Here is a 26,022-nt window from a genome sequence, read left to right on the forward strand (position 1 = left end):
CTCCTCCTCAACAACAGCAGCAAGAGCAGAAGCCCCAGACAGATAGGGTAGAAAGACCCAGCAATTTTCCCAAAAACTTTGGGAAATTAAGACTAAAGATTTTTTTTTACATTCAGTGAACAAAAGCAGTGGTTTCTGACCAGATAATGTCAACTAACTCCTTTTTGCATTATGGGGAATAAACAAGAAAACTAGCAAAGTGCCTGAGGGTTCTCCATTGCATAAGGTACTATGTAGTTAGGATGAACAAGGCTTCCCTAAGGAGGGTTGGCTCTTAAAAACAGATGAAAAAAGTGCCAAGCCTGGACACTAAAATCCTTTAGCTGACCAAGGTATGACTCATTTGATTTTAGAGGAATTAAAACTGACCATTGATAACAACAAGAGGCTATGGGCATACCACCATGACAATTCAACCAAACCCACCCGAAAACCCTGAAAACTGTGACAAGGAAATCACTTTAAAAGACTGATATACCCTATCTGTCTGGGGCTTCTGCTCTTGCTGCTGTTGCAGTCAACCTTTTATGGAGTTTAATTACAAACAGGAGGAAGAAAGGGAGAGAGGGAGAGAGAGAGAGAGAGAGAGAGAGAGAGAGAGAGAGAGAGAGAGAGAGAGAGAGAGAGAGAGAGAGAGAAAGGGGAGAGAAGGGAATAGGGCTTAAATACCCCTTCTGTTTAGGCTGGGCCAAAAGGCCCAAGCCCTTAGATAGCTGAGGCAAAGAAAAGAGCTCAGTCCCTATCACTCACGTGACCAAAATGGAGAAACAGTCTCAGGGGCCTCCACCTCCAGCTTTCTTCAGAGCAAGCTTCTCAGAGCACAACCTCTCAGAGCAAAACCTCTCCAACCACACCTCAGTCCTCAGACTCCTCTATCTTTAAGGAAACCATCCAAGTTCCCTCCTCTCAGTTCTCACATCTACCAATCACTGTCCATGTCTTCCCTGTGCCAATGGTGGCTCTACCTTAACACAGGACCGCCCAGAGGTCTGTGGCTTTGCACATGTCTGTTGAAGGTCATATTCTCAAATAATTAAATTTTGATCTATGCTGCAGCCCTTCCTAAATCCTGTTAGGACTGAGTAGGGTGTAGATTGTAATTTCCAAGACCTGGTTCTGTCATTCCAAGTATCTCTATTGTATCAATTCTAAAATCAATCATGACTCAAAGAACTTCCTGTTCTATGCTTAAGCATAGGTCAAAGCCCTTTCCATTGTTCAGCAAAAGGTTTCTGTCCTAAAGTAATCTTAAGAAGGGAGGAGGAGGAACCTCCCATGCCAATGGGGTTCACATTCCAATAGACTATCAGTAAGAAATTTTCCAAGTATGAAATTTCCCAATGGTGAAATTTCCAACATTTATAAGTCTAAGAAATTTTAAGGTTTACAAAACCCTGACACACTAGTGGCCTTCACTGTCCTCCAGCCAAGAGGCTGTTCATTGTCTAGATCCAGGCCATTATGGCTTGACTCCTTTAGCTCCTCTTGATCCAAGCCAGGATTTGACTCCTTACACCCCCCCTTCCATGCCCCTCTCACCTCCCAGTCCACCTTTGGTACCATCTCTAATCCCCCTTACCATCTAATCTACCCAGTCTGCCTCACCCTGCCCTCCCTTGCTCTTACTCTACCAGCCTCCTCTCTTGCCTTGCCCAACTTTTCCCTGCCCACTGCCCAAACCCAAACTTTCTCATCCCTTGCTCAACTTCTGCCCCTCTCTCCCCCACCTTCTCTGGTTCCCCTACTGGCTCAATCTCTTCCCTCTTCTTTTTCTCTCCCCTCCCCCTCCAGACTTGCCTCCACCCTCTCCCTATTCTCTTTCTCCTCACCTTTCCCCTGATCATGACTAGCCCCACCCAAGCTACCTACCTCTCCTCCCCACCCCCAGCTTAAACTCCCTTTAGATTGCTTCCTCACCTCTCAGCAATCCCCTTCCTTGTCCAACCTATTCAGCTCCAGCCCAAACAACCAGAATCCAGAAGCCACAGACAACTCCAATACAGGCTTTTTCCCTCTCAGGGATGTTCCTATTTATGATAAACAATAATGATAAAGTCATTTCCTTTCATGGTGGGCTGCCCTACCACATCTCAGGAAACTATCAAAGTCTCTCTGGCCCTGACTTGTAACCCCATGTTCCAAGTCATGTTCCCAGGACTTTCTTGGACCAATAGGAAGTTCATGGCCCTGGGAATAAGGGGTTCCCTTCACACATAGCAGCCCACATAAGAGTGAAGGGGGGAAAGTCTTGGAAGGTGGTTGGGGTCTTCCTATGAAGAGCAGGGCATGACAAATAGAGGCATGCAGGATTTTGAGGACCTGACCCAAGGTAGTGTTGGAGGAAAGGGCCCATTCTGGGACTTCAGGGGCTGAGCAGTGGGGCTCTTGGGTCTGGGAAGACCCATCCGGAGTGGGCTGGCTGTCATCAGGACCCTGAGGAGTGGAGATCACTCCACCTTTTGGAAACCATCTCTTCAGGTACAGTTCCCAGGTGAGTCTTGACCAGGAACCCAGAAGGCACCAGACTTCTGCTGGCTCCCTTTCCCTTAAGCCTCATTCTCCCCTTCTCATATGTAAAGTTTAAAATTTTAGGGGGAACTGAGGCAGGTAGAAATTAGTTTCTCTATGCAAGGAGTATTATAATTTTAGAGGTTTATTAAAGGTTGAGGATTAAAGAAAATACAGAATAAGAAAGCACATGTCTAGGCCAGAGAGGCCTAGACAAGATAACCTCACATCATGAAAGAGACATGTCTGCTCCAAAATGGAAGTCCAAAAGAGACCAAGCCTATTTACAACCAGGTTTGAATATCCCATCCTACTCTCAGCCCAGGTGAGAATTCAGTGAGATTAGAGGGCATTCTGGGGAAGTAGAGCAAGGATTTCTGGGGATTGAAGTCCTGGATTCGAGTCTATTTTTACATCCCCCATTTGATCCTCTCAGAAGAAGGACTTCCCCAAAGGATCATAAAAACATAATCAATTTTAAAGATTGCAATAATTTGAGGATAAAAGAAAAAAAAACAATAATTGCTGGACGCATTGACAAAAAGCCAGTTAGGGGGCAGTCCCCTTTGGCATGAAAGTATATTGTTGTTCAGTTGTTTGAGGCCATTTGGGGTTTTCTTGGCAGATAGTGAAGTGGTTTGACATTTCCTTTGCCAACTAATTTGACAGATGAGGAGACTAAGATAAAGAATGTAAAGTGACTCTCCCAGGTTCAAACAGCTACTATGATGCTACTATGTTAAAACAGCTACTATGATGTCTTTATGATTTCAGGGCAGACACACTATACAATTGGGCCTTTTTTTGTTGGAACACATTATTCCCTTTCCTGTTGTAGTTTCTCATGAGTGAGGATAGTCTTGTTTATTCAACTTTCCCTTCCTTTATATTTTCAGGTCTTTCCCCTTACTGTTTCAAAAATCTGTTGTTTGTCAGTGGAACTGCTAGACTGGAATCACTGTATATCTTAGAGTTTCCAGCATAGGAGATTTTATTTTACTTTATTCTCCTGGAGGTGATCTATAATTTCTTTTGATAGACACTTGGCTTAGAAATTCTGGAAAGATTTTTGTGAAGTTCTTCTAAAGGTCCATAGGTTGTTTTTTTTAAGCAATTTCAGGGAAAGATATTGTCAGTAACCTGGAACAGAAATGCAGATCTTCTGGAGAAGATGCTGTGAGGACCATCATGATTGTAATTGGGCTGAAAAGATGACAGAAATAGATGTTCCCCAAAATCAGACACCATTTCATGAGACTCTGAGCAAACCTTTTGGATATAATGAATTGAACTGTGTGGGGTTAGACCCCACCTCTGTCCTTCCCATGCACCAATATTTTATCTTAATCATAAAACTCTTGTGCCAAAAAAGGGTAATTAAAGATTTCCCCTAATGGCTCCTTGTCAATGTGTCTATCAAACATTTTCAATGTGTTAAACACAGATTGTAATTAGACATTCCACTAATATGTAATATCTCTGGGCCCTTATGTACCTTGGTGAGACAATCCTGATATGTTTAGATATTCACTGGAGAGATTAGCATGTCTTCTAGAGAATGAAAGGGGGGTTATAAGAACTAAAAACCAGTTGGCACCCCTTTTCTTCGTATTCAAAGATCAATCTTGGGGTGCTTCTCTGGAGGCATGGGGTTCCATTCAGCCCCCACCCTTTGATTGGAAGAAGGAAGGAGACAGAGGAGAAGGAAGGTCGGAGAGAGATGGGAAAAGAGGAGAGAGGGAGGAAGAAGAGAAAAAAGAAAGAGAAGGGGAGAGAGACAAAAAGGGAGAGGAAAGAAGGAAAGATGAAGGAAAGAGAAAATGCCACTGAACGAGAGAAAAGAGAAATGAAAAGGGAAAGAAAGAGGAAGGAAGGAGGGCAAAGGAGGAGGAGGACGAGGTCGAGGACGAGGACGAGGAGGGGCTGAGGAAAGAGGCTGGGAAAGAAAGAGGGGGCGGGACTAGAGAGAGAGAAGCCCAACTCCATGGTATGACTGCCCTAGGGGCGGGGCCCAGGGCCTGCTTGTGGAGGCCAGGAGAGAGGTGGGCGGGGATGGAGGTAGATCCTGGCTTCTGGAGACGGACGGGGCGGAGCTAACAACAGAGCAGCTGAGATGCGCCATCTCTGGCCCAGACAGGAAGCCGGGGAGCCTGAGGATGGGCGGAGCCATGAAGGCCCCTAGAGCTCAGGAACACTGTCGAGAGGTGGAATAGAGTCCCAGTGGCTGGGCGTGGGAAGGTGGTGGGTGGGGCCAGTGCACTATGTGCCCTGGGCCCGGGAGGGGCGGGTACTAGACTAGAGGGCTGGGGGCGGAACCAAGGCGCGGCGGGTAAGGGCAGGCGGCGGGGACATCCGAGACCCCATCTGAATTGGAAGGCGAGGGGGCAGGGACATGACCCCAAGGAGGCAGCCGCTTCTTTCCCGTTGCTAGGGCCGCGCGCGCCTGGCGACAGAATTCCTCGGGTCCGCATAAGCGTCGTTTCAGAGCGCCGTGCATTGTGGGATAGGCCAGCCAGTAGCTGGCGAATCTGGTGGGCCTGCAGGGGCGGAGTCTGGCAGCGGCGGCCGGAGGAGACCAGGTAGGGGCCGGAGCCACCTTGAACGCTTAGGTGGTGAAGCAAACGCAGGACGCTCTGGGGAAAGTGATCAAGAAGCCACCGCTGACGGAGAAGATGCTGAGCAAGACCCCCTTCCGCTACCTGCACGACATCATCCCGAAGGTGCGGGCCCAGGCCGGGAGGGCTCGGGGGCGGGGTTCGGGGCGATTGGGGCCTCCCGAGCCCCGGAGCTTCCTCTGCAGTGCAGATCGCAGCCTCCACGCCCGGCCCCTGGAGGGGAGCGGGTCGCGGACCGGCTGCCCTCGCAGAGGCTCCAAGAGGCGCCTCCTGAACGCTGCCGTGGGGTGGGGAGGAGGGGTCGGTGCAAGGGTGACACTTGAGCTTCCTCGCGCTCCGGACCCCCCCATTCCCCCCCAGGGCCGGGCACCTCAGCGCGAAAGCGTAGCCCGCCCAGGCCGAGGGTGGCAGGTGGGGGGCACCTGCTGTGAGTGCTCAGCTACCAGCCCAGCGTCCCAGACTCGCTGGAGAAGGAAGGACAAGCCTGGGGCCGCTGCGGAGCGAAGCAGATTGTGGGCGGCCCCCCTGACTGTTCCGGGTGCCCCCCGAACCCGCCCTGACATCTGCACTGGCTACGGGGGACAGCCTGGCTGAGCTACAGCTGCCAGCGCTCAGGGGCACAGCTGGGTGGGGAAGGGGCGAGGAGCTTCCCCTCAGCTGAGCCCAGGGCAGGCCACTTTGGAGGCCCTTCTCTGGCTCCACACCCCCTCGTGTCAGTGACTTCCCTTCAGGCCTTCCTGCTGCCCCAGTGGAGCCACACAGGGCCGGCCAGGCCTCTTCCACCAGGTTTCCTTTCTCACATCCCAGCAGGGGCCCGTTTTATTACTGAGTGCTGACCTGGGAGCTCTTGGATTCCTCTGGATTTCCAGCTGCAGCCAATGGCAGCTCAAGCCCTTTGCTTTGGGGGGGTTGAGGTCAAGTTGAGCAACTCAAAGACTGTATTTCACTTACTCAGCAGCACCCAGAATTTGATGTCACAAAACACCCGAAAAGTATCCTATTCCTGCTTAGGATCCTTTGGAATGGGGGGAGGGGGGGACCCTTATGTTCGAAATGCTTGTCCAGAGGGAAAACAAGAGTGGGCCATTGTGTACCGCTTAAGGCTAGTCACTGACGTTTAGCATTCGGTTCGGGATGGCAGCTTTGGCTGTGATGGAGGTTTAGGAGCGCCTGGCACTGCCCGGCAGCATGGCCCGGCTTCATGTTCTCTCCAGTTAGTTGTGATTCATGGAAGTCATCAGAAGGCCAATGGCCGAGTCACGTGCGGAGCCCTTCAGCTCCACCTAGAGGCCTCCCGAAAGCCTGCAGGGGTCTGTCCATTCATTGATTCTAGTTTGGTTCCTTCAGTCAGTGAATGAACCCCAGTTCACTGCACTGTGGTATAGCCTGAGGATGCCCAACCTTTTCCAGCGTGGACCCCTTTGAAGAGAAAAAGCATCCAGACACGTCATATTGTTACTCTGGGCGGAAAAAATACACGACAAAGTCCACCTAATTCACTACTTCATAAGACCACTCACATGTATTTGTATGTAACGTCCCTTGCCGACTTCCTTATTTCCACTAATGCTACCGTTATCCACCCAGTCCCTCCTGTTTGAGTCCCCTTTGATTCTTCCTCTGGGCCCTTACAGTCATAGTCTGGCGTCCTCCACCCTTCAGCCAGCTCTGAATGCTGTGAGTGTATTTTCAGTGGCTCCTGCATTCAGCCCTTCTTCATCGCTTATTGATCGAGAGCTCTGCCTGGGCTATTCAGTCTTTATGCTATTGAGCCGAACTCCCTGAGCCTGGAGTGCCCCTCTGTAAAGCTGGCTGGGGAGGAGGACTCTGGCCTATCGAAAGGCTTAGCCTTGTCCTGATTCTCCCAGAGGGTAGCACAGGGACCCGCGTAAGAGCGGGACCCTGAGGAGATTTGGGATTGGGTGTGAGGACAAAGTTGCTAACAACTGGAGCTTTCTCCAGGTTGCCTCCGGACGAGAAGGGGGAGTATCTTCAAGCAAGAGTTAGGTGTTGGTATGGGGATATATTACACAGTGGAGACAGTCTTGCTTAGGAGGTGATTAGCTGACCTCTAAGATCCTCTGAGGGCTCCTGCTTCTGGTCTGACCTTCTGGGCTCATTGGTTGAAGTCATGGAAATGAGCAAAAGGATTTGAGTGTTCATGGGGAAGCAAGACAGCTCTGTGGTGTGATGGAAGATGGGGGAATCAGAGGAAAGAACTGTTGACCCTGGTCTTTCTTCCATTCTCATCTTCTGTCGGTCTCATTCCTAGTCATTGTATTTACCTGTGGAATGATATATTTGCCATGACTTGCTAACTACAGTTCAAGCCTTGGAGTTGGGAAGACCTGAGTTCAAGTCTTGCCTCTAACATATGAACTCTGACTCTGGGCAAGATACCAAACCTCCATTCCTCTCCTCCGTGCCCCAGTATCTCAACTTTGAGACTTTATTAATTTAAGATAAATTGGTCAGTTTCCTTACTGGAGTGAGTCTCCCCACAAGAAATTCCCTGTGGCCAGGAAACTCAGGTCTGTAAAAAATGGATTTGAACTCTGGACTTCTATCCCCACAAACCCTTGCTCCACTTCCCCAAAATGCTTTGTAATCTCACTGAATTCTCAGGTGGGCCGAGATCATGAAGGGATTTAACCTGATTGCAAAGGCTTTTGTGGACTTTTGGACTTCTGTTTTGGAGCAGAGGTGGCTCTTTTCATAATGTAAGTGAGGTGTCTAGGCCACTGGCCTAGACACATGTTTTCTTATCCTGTATTTTCTTTAATCCTTAATCTTTAATAAACCTCATAAAAATATAATACTCCTTACAGAGAGAAACTAATTTCTACCTGCCTCAGTCTCCCCTAATTTTTAACTGTTACAGGTCTGAACCCTTTTGGCATCCCAAGTGAAGAAAACATCTTTGAAAATGGGCAGATGTACTCTGACGTGATATTAATAATTGACCTTTTCTTTATGTTTTGAAGGTAATTAGAACGACTGGTTTCATGAAGGGGCTCTACTCAGATTCTGAGATGAAATCTGATAATGTTAAGGTACGTTTGAGAACATCGCCCTGCCTTGGCTGATGTTAATAGTTTTTCTCCCACTTCCCCTAGCCCTTTTCTTAAGTATAAAGCCATTCTCACATGTTGTGGATAAAAAGGTTGCTCTTTGCATAATAGTTTGACAAAAAAATTTTAGTTCTTCCATTTTGGAGAGAAAAATGATAATTGAATGGCAAATTGAGTTGGCAAAAATGTCTCCTTACAAACCTCCTTTTAGGGGCAGCTAGGTGGCTCAGTGGATTGAGAGCCAGGCCTAAGGACAGGTTTACCTTTGGCTAAGAGATTGTTAAGATGACATCAGTAAAAGGAGCAATTTATTTTACTTTGATTTTGGATGCAGCGCCTCTGGAGCTATAGTCCATCTTGTCTTGGGAAGAGTTTGGTATGCATTACTTTCCCAGATACCCATTTTATATGTATCATATCCCTCAGTCCTTTAGTAGTTAGTCCTTTAATACAGATATAACTAAACTCTTATAGTGTGGACTGTATAAACAAAGAAATGTTTTCTAAAAATTAGGGAAAGAGTTTTCTTCAGGCAAAGACAATTGGAGAACACATCTTATTTCTAAATTATTTGGAACTCCATCCATATTTCATTCTCAATCTTGTTTATTGTAAGAGAATAGATTTCTCTCACAATAGATTTCTTAGAGGGAAGGCCCTAAGGGTTCTGGGGACCACAGTAATCACTGGTTCCCCAGGGGAGGATTTAGTTGGGACTTGAAAGAAGCTCAGAAGCCAGAGGGAGGAGGGAGAACCTTCCCTGCAGGGAGACAGACAGATCCTGGAAAGGCCCAGAATCAGACCATGAAAAGACTTGGTCAAGAATCAGCCAGGAGACTAGTGTCCCTGGGTCAGAGGAGGAGGAGGAGAAGGAGGAGGAAGGGTGTGAGGATATAGGAAGGGGCTGGAAGGTCATTATATGCCATTGGAGTCTGTTGTGGAAATCGCCATGGTCCTTCCTAGTGACAGCCAGAATCAGTAGCTGGGGATGCCCCCAGAGAGCTCCCCTGTAGCTTTTGTATCCTCTCTACAGTGTGATCCCATCACTAGCTTTCTGCTGCTGAGCCCCCTGACCCAGAGAGAGTCAGAGGAGTTTGGGGTGAGCCCAGGAAGGGCCTCACATAGAAATGGGGCCTTTTTCTCAGAAAAGGAGCTTTGAGTGTTCTTGAGCAGAGCTGTTTGTACCAGAGCCAGCAACTGGGTACATTCCTTCTCTGTTTAGTAGAATTAAATGATGGTCCAGTCCTTCCCTTGTTGGACAGGCTGAAGAGAAAGGGGAGAGTTTCTGGAAGGCCTGGGAGCTTTTTTTTTTCCAGTATGGAGTAAGGAAGCCCTGAAGGAGGAGATATTGAGCATGAGTTCAGTGGCAAAGAATGGGTTACAGACAGACGAGAGTGCTCTATATTCATAAATTCTGCTTTCAGCAATCTGCATAACAACCCTCTGAGGTTAATGTTCTTATTCTCATTATTTCACAGTTGAGGAAACTCAGGCAAACAGAGATTAAGTGACTTTTCAGAATCACGTAATATGTAAGTGTCTGAGGTGGGATTGGAAATCAGATCTTCATGAATTTCTTCCATTTTGTAACCACTAATATTGCCTTTGTGTGCCCATCTTCCCACAATCCCTTACAACACTGATTGTTTCCCAATGTTTTTCTTTTTGGCATTTTGCAGACTATGAGATAAAGCCTCAGCCCTGTTTTGGTTCCTTTTTCTCTTGATTAGTGACTTAGACCATATTCCACGTGGTTGTGAATCCTTGGCATTTCTTTGGAAAACGCTTTGTTCAGATCCTTTGACTGTCTACTAGAGAATGGCTCTGGGTCCTGCGTTTCCAATTCTCTTGGATACCAGACCCATTTCAGAGAAATTAGATTCCAAAATTGTTCTCCTTCACCCAATTTCTGTCTTATCCTGGATGCCTGAATGTTGTCTATGCAGGAAGTTTTTCAGCTTCAGGTTATCAAATTTTAAGTTGTTTTTTTTTTCCATAATTGCCTCTATCTCAAATTTGTGTCCTGGAACTGCAAAGTAAAACAAGTCAGAGGCACCATCTCACACCTGTCAATTAAGACAGAAAAAATGTGTGAAAACATTGGACACTCATGCACTGTTGGTGGAGTTGTGAATTGATCTGCTACCATCTGGGAGAGCAATTCAGAATTCTGCCCAAAGGACTTTAAAACAAACCATGTATACCGTTTGATCTACTTACGTGTCCCAAAAAGATCCCCAAAGAGGGAGAAAGATATTTATATAGCAGATCTTTTTGTGATAGTAAAGAATTGGAAATGGAAGGATATTCCTTAATTGGGGAATGGCCCAAGTTGTGTAACCGTGTTGGGCTATGAGAAATAACAAGAAGAATCATTTCAGAGAAACCGGGGAAGATTTCCACAAACTAATGCAAGTATGAGCAGAATCAGGAGAACATTTTATATGATAGGAGTAATATCGTTTGGGCAGTAGTTGTAAACGTCTCAGCTATTCTCAACAATTCAGTGTTCTAAGACAATCCCAAAGGTCTCTTGATGAGAAAAACCATCAGCTTCCAGAGAAAGAACTAATGGATTGAATTCAGACCAAAACATATTTCCTCCTCCTCCTTTTCCTCCCCCTCCCCTCCCCTCCACCTTCTCCCCCTCTTCCTCGCCCTCCCCCACCTCCCCCTCCTCCTCCTCCTCCTCCTTCTTTCTTAGGTTTGAAATTTCTTCGACAAGATGACTAATATGGAAAAACATTTTAAATGATTGCACATATAAAGTATAGATCAGATTGCTTGCTTGCATGAGTGGAACCAGCTTCCACTTCCAGGGTAACTCCTCCTTCTTTGTCCCATCTCTTCAGGCTTTGCCCCCTCCACCATACCTCCTGCCCTGTCTGCTCTTCTCTTTCTAAGACAACAAGGACCACCTCCTCAGTCCTCCGCCTCCCAGGCCTGTCTGCAGCCTTTGATGCTTTTGGCCCACTCTCTCCTCCTGGATATTCTCTTCTCTCTTGGTTTTTAGGACATGGCTCTCGCTCTCTCCTGGTTTAGCTCCTACCTCTCTGACCTGTGATTCTCTGTCTTTTCTGGCTCCTCCTTTAGACCTGGTAACAGCAGGGATAGGGTTTGGGTGATGGAGCTCCCCCAGCCCTGTCTTAGGCCCTCTACTCTTCTCTTTTTGGACTTCTCTACTTGGTGATCTCATCAGCTACCAGAGATGCCATCGCCATCTTTCTGCTGATGAGTCTCAGATCTGCATTGTCTGTGCTGACCTCCAGTCTTGCATCTCTCCTTTCCTTACAGGGATTTCACACTAGAGGACCAGCAGACATCTTGATCTCAGTGTGTCCAACACAGACATTGTTCTCTCTCACCTAGATAGAACCCCCACCTTCTCTATAGCTATATCCTCCTCATGCCTCAAGCTAAAAGCCTGCGAGCCCCACTTTGACTCCTCCCTGTCCCTTACCTATCCAATATGGCACCTTCACTTTCACCTTTGCATCATCTCTCCAGTACTCCCCTTCTGTCCTGTGTCACTGCCTTCCTCCCACTGGAGACCGCCATCACCTCCCTCCTGGACTATAAAGACAGCCTGCTGTAGGCTCTTTCTGCTAAAAGGCTCTCCCCATACCAAGGCCTCCTCTATCCAGTGACTAGAGTGACTTTCCTACAGCCCAGTTCTGATTCTTTCACTCATCTACCCAATACACCCCGATGGCTCCATATTCCCTTTAGGATCATCTACAAAACATTCTGTTTGGTCCAGGCCCTTCTTTCCAGTCTTCCTATATGTTAATCTCCAATCTGTATTCTTGGATCCTGGGACAGTGGCCTCCTACATTCCTTCAACTGCAGACTTTTAAAAAAATCCCTTCCCTTCTGTCTTAGAATTGATGCTCAGCATCTGTTGCAAGGCAGAAAATGGGTTAGAGGTAGGCATTTGGGGATAAATGGCTTCCCCAAGGTCACATAGGTAGGAAGTATCTGAGGTCAGATTCAAACCCAGGAGCTCCTGTCTCCAGTTATAGTTCTTTATTCACAGTCACTTAACTGCCCCCAAATGGAAAAGTTGTGGGGTTTTTTCATCCATATCTCCCATCTTAGAATCAGTTCTAAGACAGAAGAGGGACAAGGGCTAGGCAATCAGGATTAAGTTAAGCTAAGATGCCCAGGATCATGCAGCTAGGAAGTGTCTGAGGTCACATTGGAACCCAGGGCCTCCTGCCTCCAGATCTAGTACTCTATCCACTATGGGACCTGACTGGCTCTTACTTCAGGCATTTTTGATGGCTTTACTGCATGCCTGGAATACTTCTCCTCCACAGTTCAGAACACTGACGCCTTTGAGCTTCCTATGTGTCCCAACTACAAAGGTTCTTCAGGAAAACCTTCCCTCATCCCTCTTAGTCAGAGAGCCTTCATTCTTTTCATTCTTCCCTATTACTCCTAGACAGAGCTTGCTGGGTGTCCATCTTTGTATACTGTCTCCTTCCACCACTTGATTGTAAGCTCCTTGAGGACAAGGATTGTTTTTTGCCTTTTGGGGAATCCCCAGAGCTTAGCACAGGGCCTGGGGTAGAACAGGTGCTGAATGTAGAGGGAATGGAATAGAACATTTGTGGTGCTTGAGATGCCCTGGGCATGTCCCCGTCTTCTCTGTATACACCTGCTCTTCTCCCCTGTGGTCCTGTGAAGTCCACTCCAAGAAGCATCCTCCTGGAGGAGATGGGACGCCATAAGGTTCTTCCCATGATCCCCTCTCTTTGTCTTCACCTCTACGCTAAGGGCTTTTAGTTTTTAAAGGAAGCCTCTTTCTGCTCTCTCTGATGTTCCTCTGCTGCCACTGCTGGCTTCAAGTATTCACTCCTCCTGCTTTTCTGCTGCTCGGCCTGTTCAAGAAGCAAATGATCTCTTCCCTTCACATTTTCTTTCTCAAAATATTTCAGACTCCTCTTCATTAGTGGACATCTAATGTTCTGTCCAATGTTGGGAAGCTCACATTTGCAAGTGTCGGGAGTGGAATTGGACCAAAGAGTAAACTGAGGCAGTTTTCCAAGGAAGACAAGCAGGGGAGTGCTGCTTGTCAGTAAAATGGGTCAGGGGATTGCCACTATTAATGGGCAGAGCAAGGAACAGACAGGGTAACCAAGATCATAGAATTGAGGGCAACGTGATTGTTTATGGGGTGGGATAATCTGGGATTGATTGGAATAATCAATAATGAGGGACCAGCAATGACCCACCCCTCCTTCTTTCCTCAGACAAAGAAGTGATTCTTGTGTGAGTGCAAGTGCAAGGTTAAGGCCCTGACTTTGGACAGCAAACCAGGCATCTCTGAGAGATGGGTCAGTCATGTAGAAATACTAGACCCGACTCCCTGGACCTCACCAGACTCTTCCAGGGTCATCCAACACCTTGAAATGAAGCTAGAATGGTGATGCCCAAGAGCTGGATTTTGCCCTTCACTTTTTACAGGTCAGAAGAATATTGTGCCCAGTCAGGAGACAGAGAACCATGACTTGGGCAGTTACCAGGCAAAAGCAGTTAATGGTAAATAGGATCCATAAATAAATGATACAAGGTCAGCTGAGACTTCTCAGAGGATAGGTCACCCTGGGCTGCATCCTGAGTTTCAATGTTCTCTGGTACATCTTCTTTCCTTTCATGGGTTTGGCATAGTCTTGTATTATTCCAGTATCCTTTCCATTGCTTTTGAAGGTCTTTCTTCTGAGGGCTTGTAGCACTTTTTGTTTCTGACTTGAATTGTTCCATGGAACCACTTCCAATCTTGGAATTGGCAACCTTGGGTTGGTTTCGTTCTGAAGGCCATCTTCAGTAATGTAAATTCTTTCCATTCCAATTTCATTTTCTATGTTCCTGAAGTTCTGGCCAGTGCTCTTTGATTGTTATTGTCATTATTGTCTTCATTGTTTTTATCGGTTTGTTCTTCTGGATGTTCTCTGAACTTTAGGTTGTCTGTGTTCCTCCAATATTTGAGATCAGGATGTTTGGCTTTGGTAGTGGGAAGATTTGTTTTACCTTTGTTGACTTTTCTTCTAGGTTGTCCTTCCCTTCCATGGATCTCCATTGCAAATCTCTTATCTCTCTTTTGTTGTGTCTTTGGAGTTTTGCCATGGTAGATTCTTGGGTTTCTATTCTCTTCATCCCAAGGTTCTAACAATCTAACAGAGGAAGAAGATACACACACACAGAAATGAAAAGGGTTTTGGGAGGAGAGAAGGTGCTCATATAAGGGGAATGGTGGAGAAATTGGTCAGAGGAGACCCAAAAAAGTAGATGAAGGTGAGAATCAAAATATTTGAGATTCACTTTCTATTGGAAAGGAAGTTTGGAGGTCATGACCTTATCCCCTGGTCATGATGGATGGATGTGGGAGGTATGAGCAGGAAAGATGTTTGGAATAGCATCTGTTGAGTGTGAGTCAACTAAAGGCCAGTTATCCGTCCCTAGAAGGACTGCCTTTCTTTGCTCAGAACCCATACAGTGAAGAAGAATAACTGAAGAGATCCTAGACGGGAAGAAAAGATTTATAAATTCTTAGGAATCTGGAAAAGCATAAGAAAGAGTCAGAAACTCCTCATTTGTTCAGAAGTCAAATCCTAGAATAAAAGAAGTGAAATAGAAAAACATCTAATTCCAGGTTCACTGGCCAAACACATGTATGTATATGTATAGAACAGGTAGGAAGTATAAGTGGCCCCTCCAGAGTATCAAGGTATGTTCAGATCTGGCCAACCTCCCCTTTATATGGGCTGTCCGATGTAGGCCTCTTTAATTGGTTATCTTGACTCTTGTTGTTTGAAGTTTCAAGAGTTCTAGGTGTCTGTTTAGATTATTTCTTCCTCATAAATATAGTGGGAACGTTTTCTCATGAATTAGCTCAAATTGAACCCAAATTAATTATTTATTGAACAATGTAATTCTCCCTTCTCCATCATAGTTATTTTTGTGTAATGAAGTATAATTAAGGACTATATGCTATATATGAATGAAAGCAATCATACAGTAAAGACTTTGGCTGTGACCCATCCTACCAAGGGGAACCTCAAGCCCTGAATGTCACAACACACACATCTCCTTCACTTGGCTGGAAAGCATCCCAGATCACTCCTTTGACTCCAGATTGTAAGGACCATCTCTTTAGAACGCTCCTCGGGTTTTCATCCAGATCTAACTTGATTTCAATCATGTAGAAAACAAACTAGATCTTTTCTTTAGCTTTGTTCTCTTTGAAGGCATCTCATAGAACTCTCTTCCCTCCAGAATACACTGCTCTGGACAGATTCTGACAAACTCTTCACAGATTTTGCTTGAGGACATATCACTTCTAAGTTCTGCGAAGGAAGAACTTCCCCTCACCTTCTCTTTTCTCCTCCACAGATCCACACAGCTCCAAGCTAGAACTCAGACTTTTGTCATGATTTCACAGGGAGATGCGTTCCATAATGTTATAATCAAAAATTCATCTGGAGGCTTATTACTAGGTTTATAAGCATTTATTAGTAAAGAGAGTTTCATAGAAGTAGAGAGACAGAGAGAGAGAGACAGAAAGAGAGAGAGAGACAGAGAGAGACAGAAAGAGAGAGAGAGGTGTCTCATTCTTTCTAGATCTCTTTCTCCATTCAGCTTGGTCAGGCTGGGCTTGCAGGAGATCAAGAGATAAGGAAACCTCAGAGAGAAACCCCCCAGCTCAAAGAGCCAGTTAGTTCCAGTGGAGAGGTATAAAAGCCCCCTTTCTTTCCCTCTATTGCCCTTTAGGTTCCCCCTTTGTGGCTGTGGCACATTGATGCTAGGGACACTCATACTGACTCCTCAGGTCAGGGCAGCAGACATGTGACTGTGACACTGTAATAAAATAGTGACTGAGAGAAACTATTTCTTACTGACATAGAGAAGGTGCCAGTTGTAATAAAGAATAAACTGAAGGAAACTTATTACTTCTTGAGATAGAGAAGACAAACTGAGGAGAAACTGTTTCTTCACAATGGCTACTATTCTATGACTGGCTTTTATTAGAGAGGCCGCTACAGGGACCTAAACTGCTGAGAAAACCTGAGACTGCTTATTGGTAATAGAGGACAGAGAAATGCTGCTGGGGGATGCCACTACACACAGGGATACTGGTACATCAGGTACTGCTCTGAGGAATGTGCCTATTGATCCCTAACGATGGCTGATCTATTTCCTAACCTCTTTCCTCCCTCACTCCCTCCAACCCTCTTCCTCCTGACACCCTTCTCCTCCCAATCCCCCCCCCCCCCCAGTGAATTATAAAATACTCTAAGTTTCTTTCTCAGGTAAGGGGTTTATTGGGATACCAGGATGGGAAACTGAGGTAAAGGGGATGAGGAAGTCCCTAATCTAAATGAATGATTGAGAAAATAGTCCAGTTACAAACTGTGACTCTGAGACAGAGAGATGGAGGACAATGGCTTTTCACGATCTTCTCTCTTCTTCTTCAGTTAGGTTTCTCCTTCTTGTCAATTTCAACTGTCCAAAGTCAGAGAACTTCAAGTAACCAAGTCAGCTCCACCAGAGTCCAAAAGCCAAGTCAGCTTCACAAAAGTCTCTCAGCCAGCTTCAAACCTCCAGGGAGCAAAAGTGTGTCCCCCAGTCAGAGACCCAGAGACCAAAAAGCCCCTCTGATCAACTCCAACTGCTCAGAGCCAGAGACCAAGTTCAAAAACTCAGTTTCCCTTCTTAGTATGGCCAACGAAAAGCATCCAGGGAAAAGTATGACTTCCAGTCCCAGACACAGAGACACAAAAGCCCCCTCCCCCAGCTCCAACTGCCACCAACCAGGGATATTCCATTGGAATCCTGGGTTTTGCATTTTAGAGCTAGATCTCCAGTCCTGGAAAAACTTCTCTCTCTCATATCTCTATCACAACACCTTCATCCCATTGCTGGGGCCCTTGGGACCAAAGTTGAAATGGGGGTCCTCTAGACATTTCCCTTCACACAGTAGTTAGAAACTCCTCAGCACTGTTCCAGAGCATCCTAGAGCTGCTTTTCTCAAACCTCCATTGGTCTCTTAAAGCCTCAGCTTCTAGTGCTAGCTCTGACATTGACTGAGGGTGGGACCTTTGGGCCCCTCCCTTCTCTATGTGTCAATTTCCTCCTGTAACTGACCAGAGGTGGGCTCTTCATTGTGATGTAGCTTTCAGCCCTCTGTGCTCTGACTTGGGTTACTCTAGGAGGTGATGACCTTCCAGGATGTGGCTGTGGACTTCACCTGGGAGGAGTGGCGCCTCTTGTCCCCTGCTCAGAAGGCACTGTACAAGGAAGTGATGCTGGAGAATGTCCAGAACCTGCTCTCTGTAGGTAAGGAGTCTCTCCCTGCTGCCCCAGTCTGCCATCCAAAGTAATATCGCCCTCTGCAGCAAGCAGGGTTGGAAGCAGTTTTCAGTCAGGAGGAAGGGATGAGGGCTCCTATGCTGAGTCCCAGAGCCAGAGCCCTCCTATTACCTGGTTCTCCTATAAAAGGACTTTGCATTGTGTAATGGGAACTTCTGGGTTCCCTTTGGTACTCCTGAAGTCAGAGATCAAATCCGTATGGGAAAATCTCGCATGTGGATGTAGTCTCAGAGCTAATTCCGTCTCTCCTCTCCCTGGCCTTGAATTGTGTCTCCCAAACTCATCTGGGAAAGGTATTAGGGTGGGTTTTCCATCCACCCTCTTCCTCTCTAGAGTGTATCTACTATTTGGGATATCGTTCTCTAGTTCATACCTCCTGGGTGTCTCCAGCAGAGCAGGGTTGTCCTTAGTCTTCCCTCCTATTGTCCTAAACCTCCAGCAGAGCTTAGTGAGAAAGGGAGTGAAGGCAAGAAGCCTTAATAACGACCTGCGCTTGTCCAGGTGCTCTGCCAAGGGTTCTCTCTGTAATATTATGATTCTTCTTCCTCACCTTCATCTTCCAAATTTGGTGACAGAATTATCCCCATTTTACAGTTGAGGAAATAGAGTCGATTAAGTGACTTGAACTGAGGCACACATGTAGAAGCTGCTTGGGGCCAGATTTAAACTGAGGCTTTCCTGCCACTCCCCATCTAGCTGCCAGATAACAGAAAAAACTATTGACTGAGTTCAGTTTTCTCTACAAAAAATGCACCAGAACCAATTGTTCTAGTTCCAGACTTGTTCACTGACTTTCTCCCCCCCTCGTCTCCCCACACTAAATGCTGTTGAGACTCTCCTCCAGGAGGCCCCATAAGCCTCCCACAGACCCGGCATGCATCCCTCTGTCATTGTCAGAATGTGTGGACTGGCTGAGAGACAGCATTGGGTCCACTGAGGATTTGTTGAGTTCCCTAGGAGAAGAGAACAGAGCCCCCTAGAAAGTAGTCCCTGAGGCTTGGAAAGCTGTCAGAGAATGAGGAGCAGGGAGGATGATGGAACAAAAGTTGATCCCTTGAGTTCCCTTAGATCTGGGGCTTCAGACTGTTCCAGGATAATGACCCTCACACCTAGTTTGGGACTTTAGAAATTTCTGGTAGAATAGACCAGAAAAAGATTGGGTGTGCGGGAGAGCTATTGGTCATTCCAGGTCCCCCAGCTATGTAACAGGCACATCCTACCCTGGCTTCCTGCATTACAGTCACTGAGGGGGGAGGGCAGACTTCTGTGGGAACCCCATGGACAGTCTCTGAGTGGAGTGTCCTCCCTCTACTTTTCCTTTGTATAATTAGAAATCTATTACCCTAAAAAGCTACATTTTCCAGGAGCCCACTGACTCCCTCTCATTAAGTACTTCCTATAGACAGGGGATAAATTCAGTGGGTGTTCCTGCTCTAGCTCTCTTTGGCTTCCTTTTGGTGACTGGTGATAAGACGGGATTTTGAACAGGCTGATTAGCCATGGACATGTAGTTTTCATTTTGCATCCCTTTTGTTCCTTTACTTATAATGATAATTAATAAATCTCTTAAAATATAACATTTTTGGTATTTGAGATTAATTTTAATTTTTACACTCTTAAGAGAAGTCAGTGTTGACCTTCTCTACATCCTCCTTTCTGACTGATTCCTAATCCCCAGGGCTTCTAGCTCCCCCAGAAGATGTGCTTTCTTATTTAGAGGAGAGAGAAGTTCCATGGATGCAGGAGCAAGAAGGTCTGAGGAGATGCTGCCCAGGTGAGGGAGAGGAAAAGAAGTGTGTGAAAGCTGAGGTGACCAGAGGTTTCTGTGTGCTCTGGTGAAGCAAGGGCTAGATTTGGGGACAGGAGGACCTAACTTGGAATTCTTTTTCAGAGGTTTTAGGAGGAAACTCCCTGGGCAAATCACTGCACCCCTAAGCCTCAGTTTCCCCATCTATAAGATGAGATTGTTGGACTCCATTTCCTATCTTCTCCCTTCTGGGCATCTGTCTCTGACCCTCTGTGAAGTCATTTTTTGGGATTGAAGGGCCTGGAAGTCTCCTACAAGTGTCAAAAGGGGTTAGCTTAGCCCCTCTGAGATCTTTTATTATCCATAAACATGTATGAGTGCTTCCTCTGTGCCAAGTCCTGAAATAAGTTATAGGGGATATAAAGGGATTCAGTGGACATCCCCTGCTCTCATGGAGCTCACCAGCTGCTGGAGCAAACAGCATGCTGATGACTCTGTAGAAGCCCTTTAGATACTAAATCCAGGGCAGAGCATCAAGAGAAGGAAGTCTCTAAAGAGAAGAAAACTGGAAGATGGACTTCAGCTTGAGCTCCAGGACAGCAAGATTGAGGATAGTAAGCCCAAAGTATGGCAGAGAAGACGAGGGAAAAGCATTGGCACAACTCACTGCAAATGGCCATCTTTAGCAGTTTAACCCTCATCCCAAGGATAGACGTTGGACAGTATCTCAAGGGGATGAAGACATCAAGGGATGGTTTGGAACATGGAGGAGGAATTATTTATTGGTTTCCAGAGGAAAAGAGTCATTAGTCCATGAGTGTTGGAAAGACTGAAAAGGAAAGAACAAGGAGGATAAGAGAGCTCTGCAGAGAGGTCCAACTTTTGTTCAGTGAAATATGAGGCCAATTTCTCAGCTCAGAAGGTGTGGCCAGGGGGTGGGAGGAAGCCATAAGGAAGAGCTGGAGACCAGAGAAATCTTTGGAAGGCTGCTGTGGTAGGTGGCAAAGGGAATCCATGAGGGAGATGTCACAGGATTGCCTTACCATGGTGAGGACCCAGCTGAGATCAGGGAGCCTAAAGGAAGAGTAGTGCCAGGCAACTGGTTTCCTGATTTTCCTCCTTCTCCATCTGCAGCTCATCAGTAGGGATGAAGATGGCTACCTGCCTTGGAAGCAATCCAAGGCTAAGCTCTGCAGAAATCCTCAGCTCCAGGCCCTGCTTTCTGGAACTCCATCTTTGTGCTGTTCTTGGAAAATGAGGTGACCACACCACCTCAGTTTAGGGAGATGAGAGCCTAGACAGAAGCCTCTGGGATCTCCAGGATTAGGTCTGCTCAGATTCCAGCAGAGTTACTGTTGACTGCTGAGAAATAAGGGCCTGACAGAGAGAGAAACAGGGCTCAGGCCAGAGTATGCATTTGCCTTCCAGAAGAAAGACCAGAATGCAAGGATGCTGGCAGAGCTTGGGCCTGACATAAGCCCTGGGCCCAGCCACCAAACATGGACTAAATACAAAATAGATTCTAAGAACTATGCTAAGCCCACAAGGGAAGGACAACCCCAGTCTGGGCTCTCCTGGAGCTCACAATCTAGGATCCCAACAAAGAGATGGTTTTAAAAAAAGCAAGAGCTCCTGAATCTCCCTCTGTGATGATCCAGGGCAAAAAGAGTGTTGGGGAATAGAAATGCATTTAATTCAAATGGAGAATAAGGAAATAGAGGAAAGAAGACATTTGAGAAGAAGAGCAATCAAAAGAGGGAATAATCAAAATTATAATATAAAATAAAAGCTACCATTTGCACATGGCTCCTACTATTTGTCCCACGCTTTGTAAATATTTTCTCATTTGTTCCTCATAGGAATCCTGTGACTTAATTGATATTGTGATGTCCATCTTTATAGTTGGGGAGACTGAGACAAAACTCCTGTGAATTGCCCAAGAGTAAAAGTACTAGCAAGTTTTTGAAGTAGAATTAGAATGCACCACCCCACCTGTAGGGGATTTCTAAGAAGATCATGAAATGCCAGCATCTCTATGAGGCAGAAAATAGAAAGAGAATTTCTTGCAGAGGGGTGAAAATTCTTTTTAGTTTTAGCTCTCTAACCAGCCAACAAAAAAAAAAAAATTGCCACCTACGCAGTGAAACATTTGTTTTTCCATTGACTTATGACAACTAATGTATACAATGATAAATGTTCCTGGATATTAATGGCATTTATTGCTTTTTTTAAAAAAATTATCTGCAAAACCACCTTTTAAATTTTTTTTAATATTTTTGGCATTTCTCCATGGTTCCATGATTCATTTTCTCTCTATTCCCTCTTATTTCTCCCCTCCCAGAAGTGACAAGCTATTCCACTAGGTTATACATGTATTATCACGTGATACCTATTTCAATATTATTCATTTTTCTAATAAGAGTCATCTTTTGAACCAAAACCCCAAATCATATACCCATATAAGCAAGTGATCAGTCATATCCCCTGTAAGGATGGGATTTCATTTATTCTGCCTCTGGCAAATTAGCTACTCTCACTGAAACTACTCAATGACTAACCTGTGTTGCCAGCCAATTCCTTTAAGAAGCTCCCAGGCAGGGCTGAGGCCTGTGCCATCCCCAACACTGAGGCTGCTGGTCCTGGGCTCTGGTGCCAAGGCCTGGGCCAGGTGTTCATGGCTATTACTGCTGCCAAGACCTCCACAAGAAACAATCGGGCAGCCCATACTCCCACCAATACCGCCTCTATGTCAAGAATATAACTGGTCACTACATCTCCCACTTACATGACGTTCCTCTGAAGCCTGAATCTAAAGAGGAAAATCTCATTCCTACAAAGAAAGCTTGGACCAGTGAGCATTAGGAAGTATTTAATATGGTGATAGAAATACCTTGTTGGACAAATGCTAAAATGGAGATTGACACCAAGGAGCCATTGAACCCCATTAAACAAGATATAAAGAGAGGCAAGCTACATTATGTGGCAAATATCTCCCTTCACAAGGGTTATATATGGAATTATGAAGCTCTTCCTCTGACTTGGGAAAACCCTCATCATGTACACTCCTGCACCTATTGCCATGGCCATAATGGTCCCCTCGACGTTTGTGAAATAGGCTCCAAGGTTCATGCTCCTGGTGACATCCAGGTAAATATTCTTGGAATTCGGGCCTTTATTGATGTGGATGAGGCAGATTAGACATTAATTGCTATTAGAATGGATGACCCAGAATCTTCCAACATCCATAGTGTTGATGATGTGTGGAAGGATAAACCAAATTACCTCAAGACGAGGCAACATTTCACTGGTTCCGATTTTACAAAGTGCCAGAAAGGAAGACAAAAAATAATTTTGCTTTTAATGGAGAGTTTAAAGATGAGGATTTTGCTCATCAAGTTATTGAATCTACCCACAAATGTTGGAAAGCTTTGCTTCATAAAGAAGTTGATGAAGGAGAAATAAAATGTGTCAATATGGAAATAAGTGATAGCCCTTTCTGTTGCACTGAAGAAACCTGATCCCTAGTGCAGAAGGCATCAGCTTCTGTGGATAAAGATTTCAATTCCAAAGAAGATGAAGATCTCCACAAGTGACATTTTATTAAGAAGTAATGGATAGATAGGGCTGCAGACAAGTTCTCACAACAGTTACTGCCTCCATCATGAACGTCGCTTCCTTAAAATGCCTCATGATGAACCATATTCCAATAAACACTGGATTCCCAAATTTTTCTCTCCTGAGTATCTCCCCAAAATACAGACTCTTTGTTGCCATGTTAAGTTCTTAGGGAAAGCTTGGAAGCAACATATTTTGAACACCCACTGTTTATCATCCCTGTTCATAAAAGGAAACCCACAGATGTCCAGGCTCAAATTCTCTGCATGAATGTAGAATCCTAAATGTTAGCTAGGTGCTTGTAAAGATGATTGTTCTCTTTTTTCAGACTGGATTAAAATGGCAGTCCCATAACAGGACCTCATTTAGCCCCCATCTCTGTCTCAATTTAAATCAGAGAGCATCTGAGAACTTTGTAAGTGTCTCAAGTTGTCTACCGATACTTGTGCTACACAGAATACATACTCATCATCTCATTTGATCTTTCAAATAATCTTTAAGAGATATTCTAGTATGTATGTTGCCTAAGCAACTGCTCAGAGATAGTCTATGATGACATCAACCCCATTTTAAAAGTGAGGGAACTGGCCCTATTCAAGTCACACAGCTAGAGAATAAGTAGATCAGAGTGCAAGTTCCAGGTTTTCAGACTCTTGGCTCATTTCTTTTCTGTTTAAATAACGTCTTCAGTTCTACAAACAAATGTTAAATATCAGTTGTATCTTTAAAAATGTTGTTGTTGCAAATCTGATTCTTCCTGACCTCATAGACTACTGCTGTCCCAGAGTTTTCTTGGCAAGGATACTAGAGTGATTCACCCTTTCCTTCTCCAGCAGATTCTTTTCTCAGGCAGTTAGAGGCTAAGTGACTTGCCCAAGATCTAAGAGATGTCCGAGGCTTGATTTGGACTCAACACCTGCCTCATTATTTAAAACAGTCAAAAAGTGGGGATACATAAAATTTATGTAAGAAGATAGAACTCCTGTGAATTGGTCTAACCATTCTGGAAGGCAATTTGGAAATATGCCCATAGAATCCATGCCATAAATCCAACAATACCACTACTAGGTTTGTATCCCAAAGAGATAATAAAAAAGGTTGTACAAAAATATTCATAACTATACTTTTTGTGTCAGCAAAAAATTGGAAAATGAGTTGTCCCTCAATTGGGGAATGGCTGAACTAGTTGTGATATATGATGGTGGTGGAATAGTATAATGCTATAAGGAGTGATGAATCAGTGGATTTCTATAAGGATTGGAAAGACTTCCATGAACTGATATTAAGTGAAATAATCAGAATCACAAAAACACTGTACACAGAACTGAAATTTTACAGGATGATCATATGTATTCAACTTTGCTGCCAATAGCAATGCCATGATCCAAGACAATCCTGAGGGACTTTTGAGAAAGAACGCTATCCACATCAAGAGGAAGAAATGTAGGAGTAGAAATACAGAAGAAAAACAAATGACTGATCATGTGTTTATATAGAAATATGGTTGGGGGGGTTGATTTTAAAAGATTATTCTATCACAAAAAGTAATAATATGGAAATACGTATCAAGAGATAACACATATACAACCCAGTGGAATTGCTTGTCAGCTCCAGGAAGGAGGAGGGAAGAGGGGATAGAGAGAATATGAATCCTGTAACCATGGAAAAAAATGCTTAATAATAAATTCTTTAAAATATTTTTTTAAAAGGACAAGAAAATAATCATCACATTGCAGTGAGTGTTCAGTGAAAGACTGTTTTTGTAAAAAGGTTGTGGTCAATGAGGGTTTCATAACAGCCTCTACTCTGCATCTCTATTGACCAGGGTTTTCAAAGACTCTTCTCTCTGCTGCTGTAAGAATGAAAACCCAAATAACATCTCAATCATTTGGTTATAAACTTGATGAGATGCAATTCCAGGGTAACTCATGAATTAGGCAACTATTCACATATAATGGCAGCCAAGGAGAGTCTGTACTTGCCTATGAGAATGAATGGCCAACCTTCCTGGAAGCTTGGAAATAATCTGATGTCAGGTTGAGAAACTAAAATATATTACACTTACTCAGAAGCAATCAGAATCTGATGTCATAAATGCACTTGAAAAGTATCATATTCCTGGTTAGGATCATTTGGAATCAATGTAAGGGGGGTGGGGAACATTATGTTTGAAATACTTGTCTAAAAGGAGAAATAGTTATAACAAAATTGGGCCATTATGTAGTGCTTATGGTCACATTAACTAATGTTTAGCTCACATCCCATCGAATCTCCAAAGGGCTTAGGAACCACTAAATGGGAAGGGTGCAAAAGGACAAAGAATGGAACCTGCAGCCCATTTCCTTACAAAAGGACCATGGACTCAAGTTATTGTATGAGACATATTTTGAAACATGGGAAATTCCATGTATTTGTTTCGGTTGTAGTTAGTAAAAGGACTTGATCGTAGTGAAAAGAGGCTCTTAAAGAAAAGTAATAGCTATTCTGAAGAAGTAGGGAACAGAACAAAATCTTTTATGCCTTGAGCAAGTGCAAAAAAAAGAGGATGGATTTTCTTTCTCTGATCTCAGATACTGCAACAAAAAATAAAGTTAAAAGTAATCATGAAGGAAATTACATAATGCTTACAAATAAGCTAGATCATTAAATAATAGGAATACTTAGTGTGCATGCACCCACTGGTCTCATACTTATGAAGATAGGATTGAACTTGTAGACAATGAAAATGAAAGTAAAAAGAAAGATTGAAAATGAGTTGTCTAGTACCATAGACAGAACATGCCCAGTCATAATATTTCGTTTCAATGCCAGGATTTGGGTATGAGGTCATGTTCTGATACAGGAATGTAATAATGACAGCCTAGCCAAAACCACAGGTTTGTCATGAAAACACAATGAAATCATGTAGGAGGCTCTTTTTTATTAAATTGTTCTTTAGGTTTGAGGTAATGGCATTTTCAAGGGACGAATTGTGTCCACTTCAGTTGGAAGACTTTTCTTCTTACCTGAGGAAAAAGGACATAAAGCTATTTATATTCTGATACTGAGGAAAGAAGATATGTTTGTGTTTATATGTGACTATGCAGGTGTGTTT

General features: G+C 44.7%; 1 protein-coding gene and 1 pseudogene across 1 annotated transcript; both read left to right on the plus strand.

Moving 5' to 3' along the window:
- The first annotated feature begins 4,794 nt into the window (after nucleotides 1-4,794).
- Nucleotides 4,795-21,945, plus strand: LOC130453575 (zinc finger protein 350-like). Its single transcript, XM_056820103.1, has 4 exons — nucleotides 4,795-5,228; nucleotides 8,108-8,176; nucleotides 17,407-17,533; nucleotides 19,245-21,945. Exons 1-4 carry the CDS (start codon nucleotides 5,181-5,183, stop codon nucleotides 19,403-19,405), a joined length of 405 nt encoding a protein of 134 aa, XP_056676081.1. The 5' UTR covers nucleotides 4,795-5,180; the 3' UTR covers nucleotides 19,406-21,945.
- LOC130456973 (inorganic pyrophosphatase 2, mitochondrial-like) lies at nucleotides 19,941-26,022 on the plus strand (annotated as a pseudogene).

Source organism: Monodelphis domestica, chromosome 2 (assembly GCF_027887165.1).
Source record: "Monodelphis domestica isolate mMonDom1 chromosome 2, mMonDom1.pri, whole genome shotgun sequence".
NCBI lineage: Eukaryota > Metazoa > Chordata > Mammalia > Didelphimorphia > Didelphidae > Monodelphis > Monodelphis domestica.

What these genes read in the sequence shown, in the direction of transcription:
- LOC130453575 (XM_056820103.1), top strand. Translation starts at nt 5,181, where the DNA reads ATGCTGAGCAAGACCCCCTTCCGCTACCTGCACGACATCATCCCGAAG. An exon ending in TGCACGACATCATCCCGAAG is followed by an intron (nt 5,229 to 8,107) that starts GTGCGGGCCCAG and finishes TATGTTTTGAAG; the next exon opens with GTAATTAGAACGACTGGTTT. An exon ending in CCAGAACCTGCTCTCTGTAG is followed by an intron (nt 17,534 to 19,244) that starts GTAAGGAGTCTC and finishes CCTAATCCCCAG; the next exon opens with GGCTTCTAGCTCCCCCAGAA.